The sequence below is a fragment of the Juglans microcarpa x Juglans regia genome, chromosome 6D, assembly GCF_004785595.1.
Source record: "Juglans microcarpa x Juglans regia isolate MS1-56 chromosome 6D, Jm3101_v1.0, whole genome shotgun sequence".
NCBI lineage: Eukaryota > Viridiplantae > Streptophyta > Magnoliopsida > Fagales > Juglandaceae > Juglans > Juglans microcarpa x Juglans regia.
The window spans coordinates 9942682-9955160 of record NC_054604.1 but is presented as its reverse complement, the minus strand read 5'-3'; the positions used below and the strand labels follow the sequence as shown (position 1 = coordinate 9955160).

General features: G+C 33.3%; 1 protein-coding gene across 2 annotated transcripts; it reads right to left on the bottom strand.

Annotated features, from left to right (window-relative positions):
* Window positions 1-113: 113 nt before the first annotated feature.
* On the bottom strand, window positions 114-6064 carry LOC121235723 (ent-kaurene synthase TSP4, chloroplastic). Of its 2 annotated transcripts, XM_041132098.1 has the most exons (15): window positions 5773-6064; window positions 5477-5564; window positions 4448-4494; window positions 4068-4353; window positions 3813-3993; window positions 3232-3449; window positions 3010-3130; window positions 2795-2892; window positions 2485-2711; window positions 2250-2362; window positions 2026-2124; window positions 1433-1648; window positions 1201-1342; window positions 679-924; window positions 114-562 (listed from the first exon to the last, which is right to left on the bottom strand). In XM_041132098.1, the coding sequence occupies exons 4-15, from the start codon at window positions 4318-4320 to the stop codon at window positions 257-259; spliced, it is 2220 nt and encodes a 739-aa protein (XP_040988032.1). In that variant the 5' UTR covers window positions 4321-4353; window positions 4448-4494; window positions 5477-5564; window positions 5773-6064; the 3' UTR covers window positions 114-256. The 2 variants fall into 2 exon arrangements, with proteins under 2 accessions (XP_040988032.1, XP_040988031.1); XM_041132097.1 differs by lacking the exon at window positions 5477-5564.
* Window positions 6065-12479: the final 6415 nt, after the last annotated feature.

Genomic DNA, 12479 nt, shown 5'->3' with positions numbered 1-12479 from the left:
ATTTCTTATAAACTAAATGATGAAAGATAAAGTGGTTTTTAAAAGTTGTTGAATGTGCAACACGCTCGTTGTGAGTTATGTACAATAAGGTAATAAGACAGCAACAAGGTATATGTCAAAAAGTTATATATTAAAACAATTTTGTTTATTTTTTTAATGTAGAATTACGATTCATAAGTATTTGCAGCAATTTGACATGGGATGCAGCTACTTGACATTGACTTTCAACTCATTTGAGAACAACTCTGACATAGATTTACAACTCATTGAGAACAATGGGTTCTTCAATTACTGCATTTACAGCATTGATCATCTCATGTGAAGTAAAACCATCATCCTTCATGTAAAATAAGTGCAACACTCTGGTCATTTTCCAGAACAAATCCTTGCACTCTCTTGGAATCAGGCTGCCTTTCTCCTGCAAAACTAGTTTCAACAGTTCTCTCCTCTTAGTAGCAATAAAACTCTTCATCTCCTTAATGGTCTCTTCTTCAGTAATAATACCACCGCCATGAATTATGCACAAAGATACAGCATTTAATTTCCCTTCCTCAGATTCCCTCTGCAACATAAGTCAGTAGAGATTACAAACACTAGAACAAACCGTATAGTAGGAGAAATTTGTAACTTGTTTCCTAACTTTATTTCTTTTCTTGTTTGGGGGGAAGGTTATAGTACCTTAAAGCTCTGAATATCATTGAGAAGACGCCCAAAAGTGCTCATAAGCTCATATAGATGATGGATTTCTGGATCTTGAACAACCTTTCCTGAAAGCTTAGGCCCGACAAGATAGAGTGTTGGGAGGACGATAGGCCCTAAGGCGAATGATACATATCCATTTTTCATATAGTCATCCATAGTTGGCACTGACTTGCCTCTCAGCCACTCAGCTTCCCTCAACATAGATTTGAGTAAATCCAACCACTGCAATGAAAGCATGGCAACATCATCTCTATTTCAATGAATAAATAATATGAGAAACCTCTTCTAGGATTTTTTTCTTTAAGATAACTTTTAAACCTAGGTTCAGATGGTCCATGTCCAGAAATCTGTACATTACATGGAACTGACAACTTGGAGTGAAGTAGTTGTACCAGAGTCTTAGAGGAGATCAGTAATCCTGTTAGAAAGCTTTGGGTGGTAATATACCAAAAGAGAAATACATTAGAAATGGGAAAAACAGGTAAGATTTCATCTCACAATATCAATTAAGTCGCTTATTACACTACGTCCTTGCCGTGTGAATGCTTTGTCGCCAATCTCACAGATTGTGCTTTTAAGTGCCGAAAATAGAATTTCAACATTCACAGAACAACAATCAGTGCTGACATTTACGTCCCACCTGCAGTCCAATTTCCACATAACCAGATATCACAGACTGATAATGGATTCAACCAAAGCAGAAAAGGAATGTGAAAATTGGGAAACATACTTTTCAACCAGTTGTACTAGGTTTACCAGTTCCTCTTCTGAACCACCAACATCAAAGAAATCATCAACCACTGTTGTAAGCACACCATTTTTGGCCCACGATATGCGGGCATCAGAAAATTCAGAGGAAAAAAGGGTTGCTGCAGCAGAGAAGTAACAGTAGGCCAGCTTCTGCCTGGCAAACTTTAGCTTGTGTAATCTGTTCTCTGTAACCCACCTGCTTATATGCAAATGGATATCATACGAAAAAAAAAAAAAAGATGATAATTTGTTTCCTTTCAATATTGAAAGCAAGAAGCAACCTTGCTGGCTGACAATATCATCAATTTTTATAAATACTATGGTCAAGTGGGTACCACTAGTAACAAGAACCCAGAAAACAAGTGATTCCAAGTTAATATGATTTTTAGCAGAAAAAAAAAACCCTGAAAGTTGCTTCCGGTACAATATAGCAAAGAAATACTGGAAGTTGCTTCTAGGTCAATATGCCACCTAATTCTGATACATGAGCAGACATTTGACCTTGCTACAATGAAAAATCCAAAAATGCCCGTCATGACAGGATGGTAGTTGAAAGTACATAAAGATATTCACCTTTCAAGATGTTTAAGTTCTTCACGATGTATTGATTGGCATATGTTGAAGTCTTCCACTGCAAGTTTTAAGAAATCTTCGTTGCCAATATTTAAAGAACTGACATAAGAAGAATAAAAGGATAAAATGGTAATTCAAACAAATAATGGCTCAAAACTCTACCAGAGTTAAAATTTTAATCCAGGGAAAAGAATGGAGGACAAAGAAACTACCATTAATGTTACCTATAAGAAGTTTTTAAAACACGTGTATTATTTTTGTTGTAACGCTCAATGGCTCGTCTGGTGGATAACCGTTCCAAATTTGAATGATAGGGAAAACTAAGAGCATCTTCCACCTGAAAAGATCAAAGGTTGCAGTTTTCTGGAAGTCATCTTGGATTATAAAAACAAACATCACTTTATTTGGCAAAAATGAACATTACTAAATAGTAAAGGGTGTTGTATTCCAGGAAACTACCTCTTGGCAAAGATAGTTGTTCAGTCCACTTGTGTGAATTGAACCATTGGATAATTCCCGTCTCAAGAAATTTCTTGTCCATAAATTTTGTTTCTCCAGAACTGATTCTTCACGATGTATGATGATTTCTGAAGCCCGAAATAATTCCAAGACAGCACCAATGTCCTTCAAATATCCTTCAAGGGTGCTGGAGAAATTATCTTTTTCTGAAAGTTGGCTGAATGGATCTACAGAACAGGATAAACATATTAAACCTTTTTTCCTGACCAATCAAAATACTGCAGGCCATGTCTCCTAAATAACAAAGTACCTGAAGAAACATCATATCCATTAACACGTAGCATCCGAAATGCCAATGCACAGGTGGCAGCATCTAAAAATATTTCTTCCTCACCCTGTAACCAGTATCTGTTTCACTGGAAACTTTCACGTGTCCAATAAATGATAACTATGTACAATCTACAAACTCATACGAATGTCAGGATAAAACAAATAATTAGTGCATTCATCTAAAAATAGCATTGCCTGTATGTTTCTTCCAATACATTGTTGATCTCCTTCCTGAAATGCTTATCAATTCCCAACCTTTCAAGACTGTCAACCATACATAGACGGGTATATATATCTAGAGGGTAAACTGTAGGAACTGGAAAAAAAACAATTGAAAATAACCAATTGACTGTCAGAGAAATCAGCAATGTAATTGAAAATGCATAGCAAACTATAGATAAGTGTGGAGGGAGAGACCTGCATTTCCAAACTTCTCTAAGAGTGAGCAAAGGTATTTAAGGCAACCAGAATTCTTAAGGTGAGTAAAAGCAGCTGCTGTGGTGGATGGTGAATTAAGGAGTGATCCATTCTCTCTTTGATATTTCATGACCATTTCCCAGTTCTGCAACTTCCCCAGTCCCTCTGAGACATATGCTAAGTAGGTCTTACTCCCTTCTGAATTGCTTCCATAGCATCTGGAATTAGATTTTGGATAGTTGAGTTTGGAGAATTAAGGTCATCATTCAGCAACTAAAACATTCCCCTCTCCTTCTACCGCTATTCCATTGCCGCTAACAAGAGTATAAACAGTTATTGTTCGACCTTGATTCAGAATACAACTAAACTTTCTTATGGACCAACGGAGTTAAGCCAACCAAGCATGATCAAGGTTGCTAATCTTTCTGAAGCCAGCTTGAGTAGGCTTAACCTCACCCAAGTATGAGAAAAGAACTTACAAAATGGCCATCGTTGTCATGGGCATTAGTCAAACACTAGCAGAAAAATGTACATTAAGTAATAAAGTTGAGCAGAAACCTACACTAAATTAGAACCATTACCTTTTGAGCTCCAACTCTCTTTTGTGAGCCAAAGCATCTAGATTCATTGCTTTCAGAGGTATATTCAAATCCAAGTTTTTGGCATACAAGATCATGGCAGGAAATATTATATCAAATCCAATAGGGGAAAATTGCTTCTCATCAGTAGCTGCAGCTATATTTGACTCGATAAAGTAGAGGCCTGCAGAAAGAGAGAGAACATCTATCTCTTGGACATAAAAGGAGGAAATTTAGCAAGAAGAACAGCAGAAATACCGTTATTCATTTGATCTTGACCAACACCCCATTGCTTTAGTGCAAGGATACAAGCTAAGGTAGATAACAGAGCATCTTTAACTAAAAGAGGATCACGGTTAGGAAGACCCCATGAGCCATCACAGAGTTGATTATCTAATAACCAATTTACACACTGAGGGAAAAAAGGGGCCTTCGGAGAATTTGGAGAAGGGACCATCGCCACCCAGGCAGTGTCATATGAGGAAACAGAAAGTTCGACCTCATTGAACATTTTCTTAATTCTTTGTTTAGCCCCCTCAAAGCACTGGATGAATAAAACAAGACATTATATTAATCAATATACACTAAAGTATGAGAATAAAACGTAAATATTGTCACTGAATGCAGGATTATCATACCGAAGTCTTGGCTTTTGTTGCTACAATTGGTCCAGGAACCAGAGAAGCTGCTTGAGAACACAAAAGTCCAGCAGAGATTAAGGAAAAAAAGTATCTAATATACAAGGTCAGAAGAAGTTATTTGAAGCACGTCTATAATTAACTATCAAGAGAACAGAGAAAAAAGTATCTAATATAAGGAATGGGTTTGTCACTTGTGGTTTTGCCATGATTTGAATTGGTTAGATGTTATAATCCGACTTTTTTAAGTTCAACTAACAATTTTTAATATGTCATTTTCTTTTCAAGGGCTATATATTCTAATACAATCAGATGTCATCATGTAGTTTCTCACAGTGTCGGCCAATGTTCTTCACAGCCAACCTCTTGTCTGCGTAGCTCCTTCCAGTGAATCATATTTTTCCTCTTTTAGATGCAGACTCTAGACCGTCTTAAATTTTGTCCCACTTCTCGCAAAGTGGTGCTATCTTTACCTTCTTTAGGTCTGTTCATTTCTTATCCTATCCTTCCTTGTATGGCTACCCATCCATCCCTAATGTCAACTAAATCCTATCTTTAAAGGTGCAAAGTTGCCAATACAATGAGATAGGAAATCCATGAGATAAATAAACTCCTGCTATTTTTTTTTTTTTTTTTTTGGTATCAACTATTATTTTTTAAAATAAGAAATTTGGGGGTTGATGCACAATGTCACATCAACACAATGGGATAGGAGCAGGATGAAAAAATATATTACTCATGCTAATTATACCAAATAAAAAATCCTGATAATATTATCAAATTTAGAATCCTCATATCTCATTCCCATGGTTTTTCTTCTGATTTCTAATAATTTACTCTTGCTTTACATTATTTTTCCCTTAATTTTAATAGATTTTCCCTAACTTCCCTTTTAAAGCTGCTTGATACTCTGTTGAGCTATTCCGTAGAATTACTACAGAATTTGCAAAGTAAAAGAAACAGTCTGTGCCCGTCAAGGTACACACAAATATAGAGAGATAACACTTTCTTTTGCTTAAATGTGTATACGTTTGATGTCTACAGCATCAGGTATTTCTTCATACTAGAAATGTTGATTCCAAAAATTCAATCCTCCAATTTGAAAATAATCCAAGGCCTCATAAAACTGGCATATCACATTTTTTGGTTCTACAAGTTACTTAAAGTTTCCAATCAAACAACTTTGCTAAAACAGAAAATATTGAATAAACTTGAAAGCCAAAAACCCACAAAGGCTCAACGTAAGAACAAGAAACCCAATACAAAAGAGTTTTGCATGCTCCCGAAAAAAATCCACCAGTAGGAGAGAGAGAGAGAGATGGAACCTGAAGTGGAAGAAGCTGAACACCAAAGATTGTTGGGGTGGAAGAGAGACATGGATGTGCCAATAAGAGTAGAAGAGTTTGATGCACTTCGATACTTTATCAAAAAACAAAAAAAGCTTGAAACTTGAAAGAGAGAGTGAGAGATACAGTTTGGAAATGGAGGGTTCAACGGATGTATGTAGTCGACAGGCAACCAGGAATCGAACTCAGATAGATACGATGGTGAGAAAGCGTCAATATATACAACAAAACTTTCTAGAATAAAATTTAGAGCATTAGAAGTTGGTAAAGTCTGTCGTAACTTGTCACCATCTTCCTATTGAATTTTAGTTCTTCTGCTCAAAGTGTGTCCTAAGTTGTCACTTTCTTCCGATTCAATTTCACAGTACTATATTACACATTTAAAAAAAATTAAAAATTAAAAATATATATATAGTGTAAGATTGATAAATAGAATTTTTCTGTTTACATTTTTTTTTTATTTTTTTGTTAGATTATATTAATTAAGAATATTGCATTTTTGTTGTAATAAGTAGACCTATAAATTATTATTTTTTCTTTTATTATTTTTTTCTAATATGAAGAAAGAGATATATAATATTTAAACTCTTCAATATTTAATGCTCAAATTCAAAAATCTAAGATTCATACTATTCATGAATGATATATTATTGAGTAATACTCAAATGCTATTGTAATTCCAATTTTAATCGGGGTTGGGTGTATATGGTATTATTGAATTCTCATTAATTATGCCCAAAAAAGAAAATAAAATCCTCCCAATTTGGAATAATAATGACTATTAACTATATATCTTTAAAGCAGTAAATCTCTTAGATTTGGTTAAAATTGAAATTATATAACATATTTGTAAGGGAATTTTTCCCACTTCACAAACCTACTGAGCCTCCAATACCCGTTCTCAGGTTTCAAAATCGCCAATGATCCAAGATGCCTACAAAGAAAAGTAATCAAATGGCTGATGAGACAGATATGCCTGATATCACTTGGCCACACTCCGATCATGGAAACTTGTAATGGACAGAGTGAGAAACACGGAGAACCTTCGATCCTCTGATATGAGAACATCGGCGAACCATCAAAGATAAATCAAAATTAGGGAACCACGTCACATTAATGACGCCACTACTCGAACTACATGCCACATTAACGACGCCGTCACAGAACCATGCTGCAGTAAAAGATTCTGACAAAAGGAACAACACGCACAGACTCTATAGGGATAGACACAATATGTCCCCTTCCCAGACCTCGATACAAATAGCAACTCTCAGGTACGAAAAACTCTCTCTGATCTTTAGATTCTCTTACTTATTTACAAACTTCCAAGAGAATTTATTAACTTTAGCATCAAAGATTCCCTGGCCCCAAGGCCACCATCTTCCAGTTGTCTTCTTCTCTATTTTCACAGGCTCAAGTTCTAAAGACTTGAGTCGTTGGAACCTGATCTAAAGGCGTACGAAACACGGCGTTAACAATATTTGAATTTCTTAGAATTCTTATTCTATAAAATAGTCCTTAAATTTAATTTTAAAAAATCTATAATTCTTATAAAACCCGCTTCATGTTTCTATTTCTCTCACTATAAATTCAATGATTTGGACAACAAATTTAGAAGATCTAAGTCCATAAATGATGGCACTATCTTCCTATTTAGGCAAAGTCATTTTATTAGTATATATTACAGCGACGGTAGGAAAAAGGAAAAAAGAAAAACCGCAAGTACAACTCATTTATAAACACGACTTCATTACTGTTGCCATTCATAGCGAAGTATTAGATGTGTCTATTGGACTGTAGTTACAAGAATCTTTGTTATGACATATTATTTCATGTCTTATGATATTTGTAATATCTCTCTGTATTCAATATTATATAATATGTCATATTTTATATTAATCTAAATTTAAAAGTCAAATTATCTTCGCCACCTTCAAACAGTCAATTAACTAAGACCGTTTTACTTTTCTTCCTTAAAAGTTAAAACAGCCAATTAATGTTGCCTACTCGTGTGGAAATCCCATTTGGATTTGCACAATCTGTTGAGCAAGTGATGCAAGCTTTCTTAACATGAGATGGCAAGTCAGTACAACGTTCATGCAATTCCTGAGATAGCAAGCCAGTACAACTCAATCCCAACTGCAAGCAAGCCTCCATGCCAGGTTGATCTGTCTCATCTAAGGCCTTCTTATTGAGTATTAAGTAAAACAGCGTATTGATATCTAAAATTAACATCACACGAAAGAAGTAATGGCTCCAGGTAGGTAAGTATTTGGCGCAATCGCCACTTGTTTCCTTTGTTTTTCTCATCTCACTCTAAGCCCCCATCAAAGGTTGAAATCTAATAATACAATGAAAATATTAAAATCTATTTTTAAAAAAAAAAAAAAATAAGTACCTAGTAATTCGTCGGGTCTTATAATTAATTTGGCTAGTACCGTGACAGCGATTTAATCAAATATTATTTTATGAGAGAGATCCCCCCCCCCCCCCCCCCGGCGAGTTTAATTTTCATTTATTTATTTAAAATATATTGAGATATTATTACTTATTATTAACATATATTTTATCATAACAAACCTATTACTTGCGCAATGCGCAGATTGTTGTGTATGAAGGAGAGAGACTTAGAGAGAGATTGAGTTTTATAGTGGAGAAATTCAAAACAGTTTATAGGGCAGTTTATGTGACAAAATAATATAAAGGTTGAAATAGTACTTTTAGATAGAGACTTGAATCGGTTTATATCTTTATATGTAAAAAAAAAAATTAAACTTATAAGTTACAACAGTTTATAATGAAACATTACTTTTAAAAAGGTTACCGCTCTCTAAACATAACACTTCAAGTTTAATGGGTAGAATATATATTTTTATGGGTAGAATGTCACATCGGAGTCATATTACTCCGTTTAAAATATAAAATAATATAAATGTTAAATTAGTGTTTTTGGGTGGAGTCTTGAATTTGTTTATATTTTTATATTTAAGAAAAAATATGAAACTTAAAAGTTACAATGATTCGTAATGAAACATTACTTTTAAAATGTTTATCGCTTTATAAACATAACACTTCAAATTTAATGTGTAGAATATTTACTTTTATGGATAGAATATCAAGTCAAAATTATATGACTTCGCTTATATAATATATATATATATATAGAGAGAGAGAGAGAGAGAGAGTAATAGATTAGTTAGATTTTATAAAATGTCACAATAATGCATCACATGCACCTTTTCCATTAATTTAGAGAGTGTCTGTCAATAGGCTCGCCAACAATAGTTTTTCTTGGGACAATCGCGATGGGTAACCACGAGGGAGTCATCCAAAATATTTAATATAAAAAAACACATAAACAGACGAAAATAAAAAGAAAGACTAGAGAGGTAAAGAATACAAATCTTGAATTCGTGTGGAACTCTTCTTTGGTTGGGACTGGGTATTCGTCTTCGTGATCTTCGTCTTCAATGGTCTTCACGCGCTTGTCTTTGTCTTCGTGGTCTTCTAGTGGATGTGTGCTCTCTCTTCAGGTGGATGTGTCTGTAAGCAGCTAGGTCTGTTGTCTTCAAGTGGTCTTTGTGAGAAACCAAAAGAGCAGATTACAAGAAACAAAAAATAAATTTAATAGAAAAGTCTAGAGAGGATCTGTAAAAGAGGGAAAAAGGAAAAGGCTAAGCTTCAAAGAGAGAAAAGGAAAAAGGCAGTACTTCGTGGTCTTTGGAGGCAAGCCGAGCTAGTGACAATTAAGCATAAAAACCAGTTATATATGTATGCATGTTCCTAATAATTTAGTGCTTGAAATATATATGCGGTTTTAGCAAGAATGTGGAGGAAAATGGCATTTGGTCTTATGCAAGGGCTCTTAGCCAAAGATGAAAAATCGAAGAGTGGAGATTTTCTAAGGTCTGGGAAGTCGTGGAAGGAGATAAAGCAAGCGTTTCTGCAAAAGTTTCAAGGAAAGCTCAACATTTTGTAAATGGATTTTCGTTTCTTGACAGCTTGTAATTGGATCTTCAGTGAGGGCCCTTTGAGTCGGCAGCGTCTATCAACAATGTAGTTCTTGAGAAGGAATGGTTCGTGGTCTTCTTCTAGTAGCTCGTGTAAGTGCTTTTGAGCCATGCGAGGAGGAAGGAAACTCAGGGAAAGAGAAGAGAAAAAATGAAACAAGGAAGGAAGAAAATTCAGAGACTGACGAACGCACCGTTTTGTTTAGAATGAATGAAACAAATATTTTTTCGCGTGGACGCCAGTTGTGCGGCGCTTTCCCCAGCAGACTGTAACAAGAGTTTTTGCATCAACAAATATGGTATTTTACTTTCAATTGAATTTGGGATTTTTTTGTTTTGTGTGTCCTTTGTTCTGTTTTATTAGCATTTTCTTTTGTTTTAGGGATGGTGCTATGTGCATCGATAATAAAAAAATAAAATAAAAAAACAAAAACAAAAGTGTCACATGGTGCACTTCATCGGTCATATTTTTTCTTTTTTTTTTTTTGTCACTATTAAGCATTGTTAGTCGTGCCTTTCCTTTTACTTTTTCCTTGAATTTTGTTTACATGTGCCCCGTAGGAATAAACACGCGGATGCGAAAACTTAGGTCTCGTTTACTTTACATAAATAAAATAATATAAAAATTAAAAATTAAATAAAATATTATTATAATAAAATTTTTTAATACCATTTTTATTTAAAAATTTAAAAATATTGATTTACTTGTTATATTTTGTATAAAAATTTAGAAAAATTATAATAATTATATGTAATAAAATGAATATTGGTAACCAAAAGACCTTAGAAAAAAGCCTAGTAGGTTAGAGAATTAAAATTATAAACTTAATTACATTAATCAAGAATTATGTTATAAGTTTATTCAAAATAAAAGATAATGTAAAATTGTAATTATTTTTTAATGAAGTAACACAATTATATTAGTTGATTTACAATAAGTTATATATCATTTAAATATTCTTTTAATATTTTTTATTCATTTCAAATATTTCTTCTACATATCAATGAATTTGCACTATTCTCATGTCTAATGATATTTGCAATATCTCTCCGTATACAATTTTATATACATTGCCTGAATGACTAACACAAGAGAGGGGTGAATTGGATTGTATTTAAAAATCCAGAATTATAAATTAAATACATAATATAAAATATGAACAAAATACGAAACAACAGTAAATAAAAAGAGTAGGGTAAGAGAAAGCAAACTCAGTATTTTAACGAGATTCAGCCCCACTGCCTGCATCCTCGCCTCAAGTCACCCATTGAGGATTTCTAAATTCACTATCCAATCTCTTTCAAGTAGAGATAGAAACCTATTATATCTTTGAGTAGTACCGCTACAAAAAATCCATGTAAAACACCCTCTATACTTGTAATTATTTTACACGTGGTGATTCAACATTTATTCCTTATATAGAACATCTTCTACACTTGCAATCACTTTACACGTGGTGATTCAATTTCTATTCCCCATGTAGAACACATTCTATACGTACAAGGGTTATACACACCCTTTTATTGATACAAAAGCTGATATATAGTGGGAAGGTTATCAGAAAACACTCCTCAATGAGTGAAATAAAAATAATACAGCACAAACTATATTTCTCCCAAAATGAATAAAGGTTAAAACTCAATACTTAGAGAAAAGAGATTAAAAGTTTTGAATGAATGTTGTATGCTCTTGTTGTTGTTTATGATTTGAAGATCTCAAATGAGCTATTTATAAGCATATAAGACTTCATTTTCAAATTTAAAAAGATTCACGTGTCAAAAACAACATCATTCATTTTTCAAAATTTTCAAATCAAAGTTTCTCCTTCTTAAAATTGTCAAAGACAACATCATTCACTTTTCAAAATATTCAAATCAAAGTTTTACTTTTCACAATTGTCAAAGATAAAATCATTCACCTTTCAAAATTTTCAAATCAAAATTTTACTTTCTTGAAATTGTCAAAGACAACATCATTCACTTTTCAAAATATTCAAATTAAAGTTTTACTTTTGAAAAGTTTCAAACAAAACATGCATATGTGAAAGATGATAATCAATCATCTTTCAAATTTTCAAAATTTAAACTTTTAATCATGTCATGCACATATGAACGATGACAATCAATCATCTTTTAAAATTTCAAATTTTAAACTTTTAATTTTTAAATATGTCATGCACATGTGGAAAATGCAATTTGATGCTTTATGAGAAAAGATTAATTTTGAGCTTTAATCTAATTTCCAATTTTATTAAGAGATGTATAAAATTACTCTAAGAGTTTTATTTATAAATTTGTTCCCTTTCTTGCTCATGCTTGGTTCATTGATGTGATTAGCTTCATTTTGTGGACAACTTGAGCTTGAAATTCCTTTATGCTTGAATTCATTTGTTATCATCAAAATCCATATGTAGATATGTAATTATATGAGGCTTGAAACCTTGGATTCAACAATCTCCCCATTTTTGATGATGACAAATATTTAGTAGAACTCTGTGGTCTGTAGCAATACTTAAGCTCCCCTTGAGAATGTGCGTTAGTTTTTCAAGCAATAGATAGGCATAATTCCAAATATATATAACAAGCTTAATAGGTAAAGCGTTTGAAAGAACATGTTAATGTTCTAGTCTAAAACTTCTCACCCTTTTGGCATCATTAAAAAGGAACTGCAGTAAG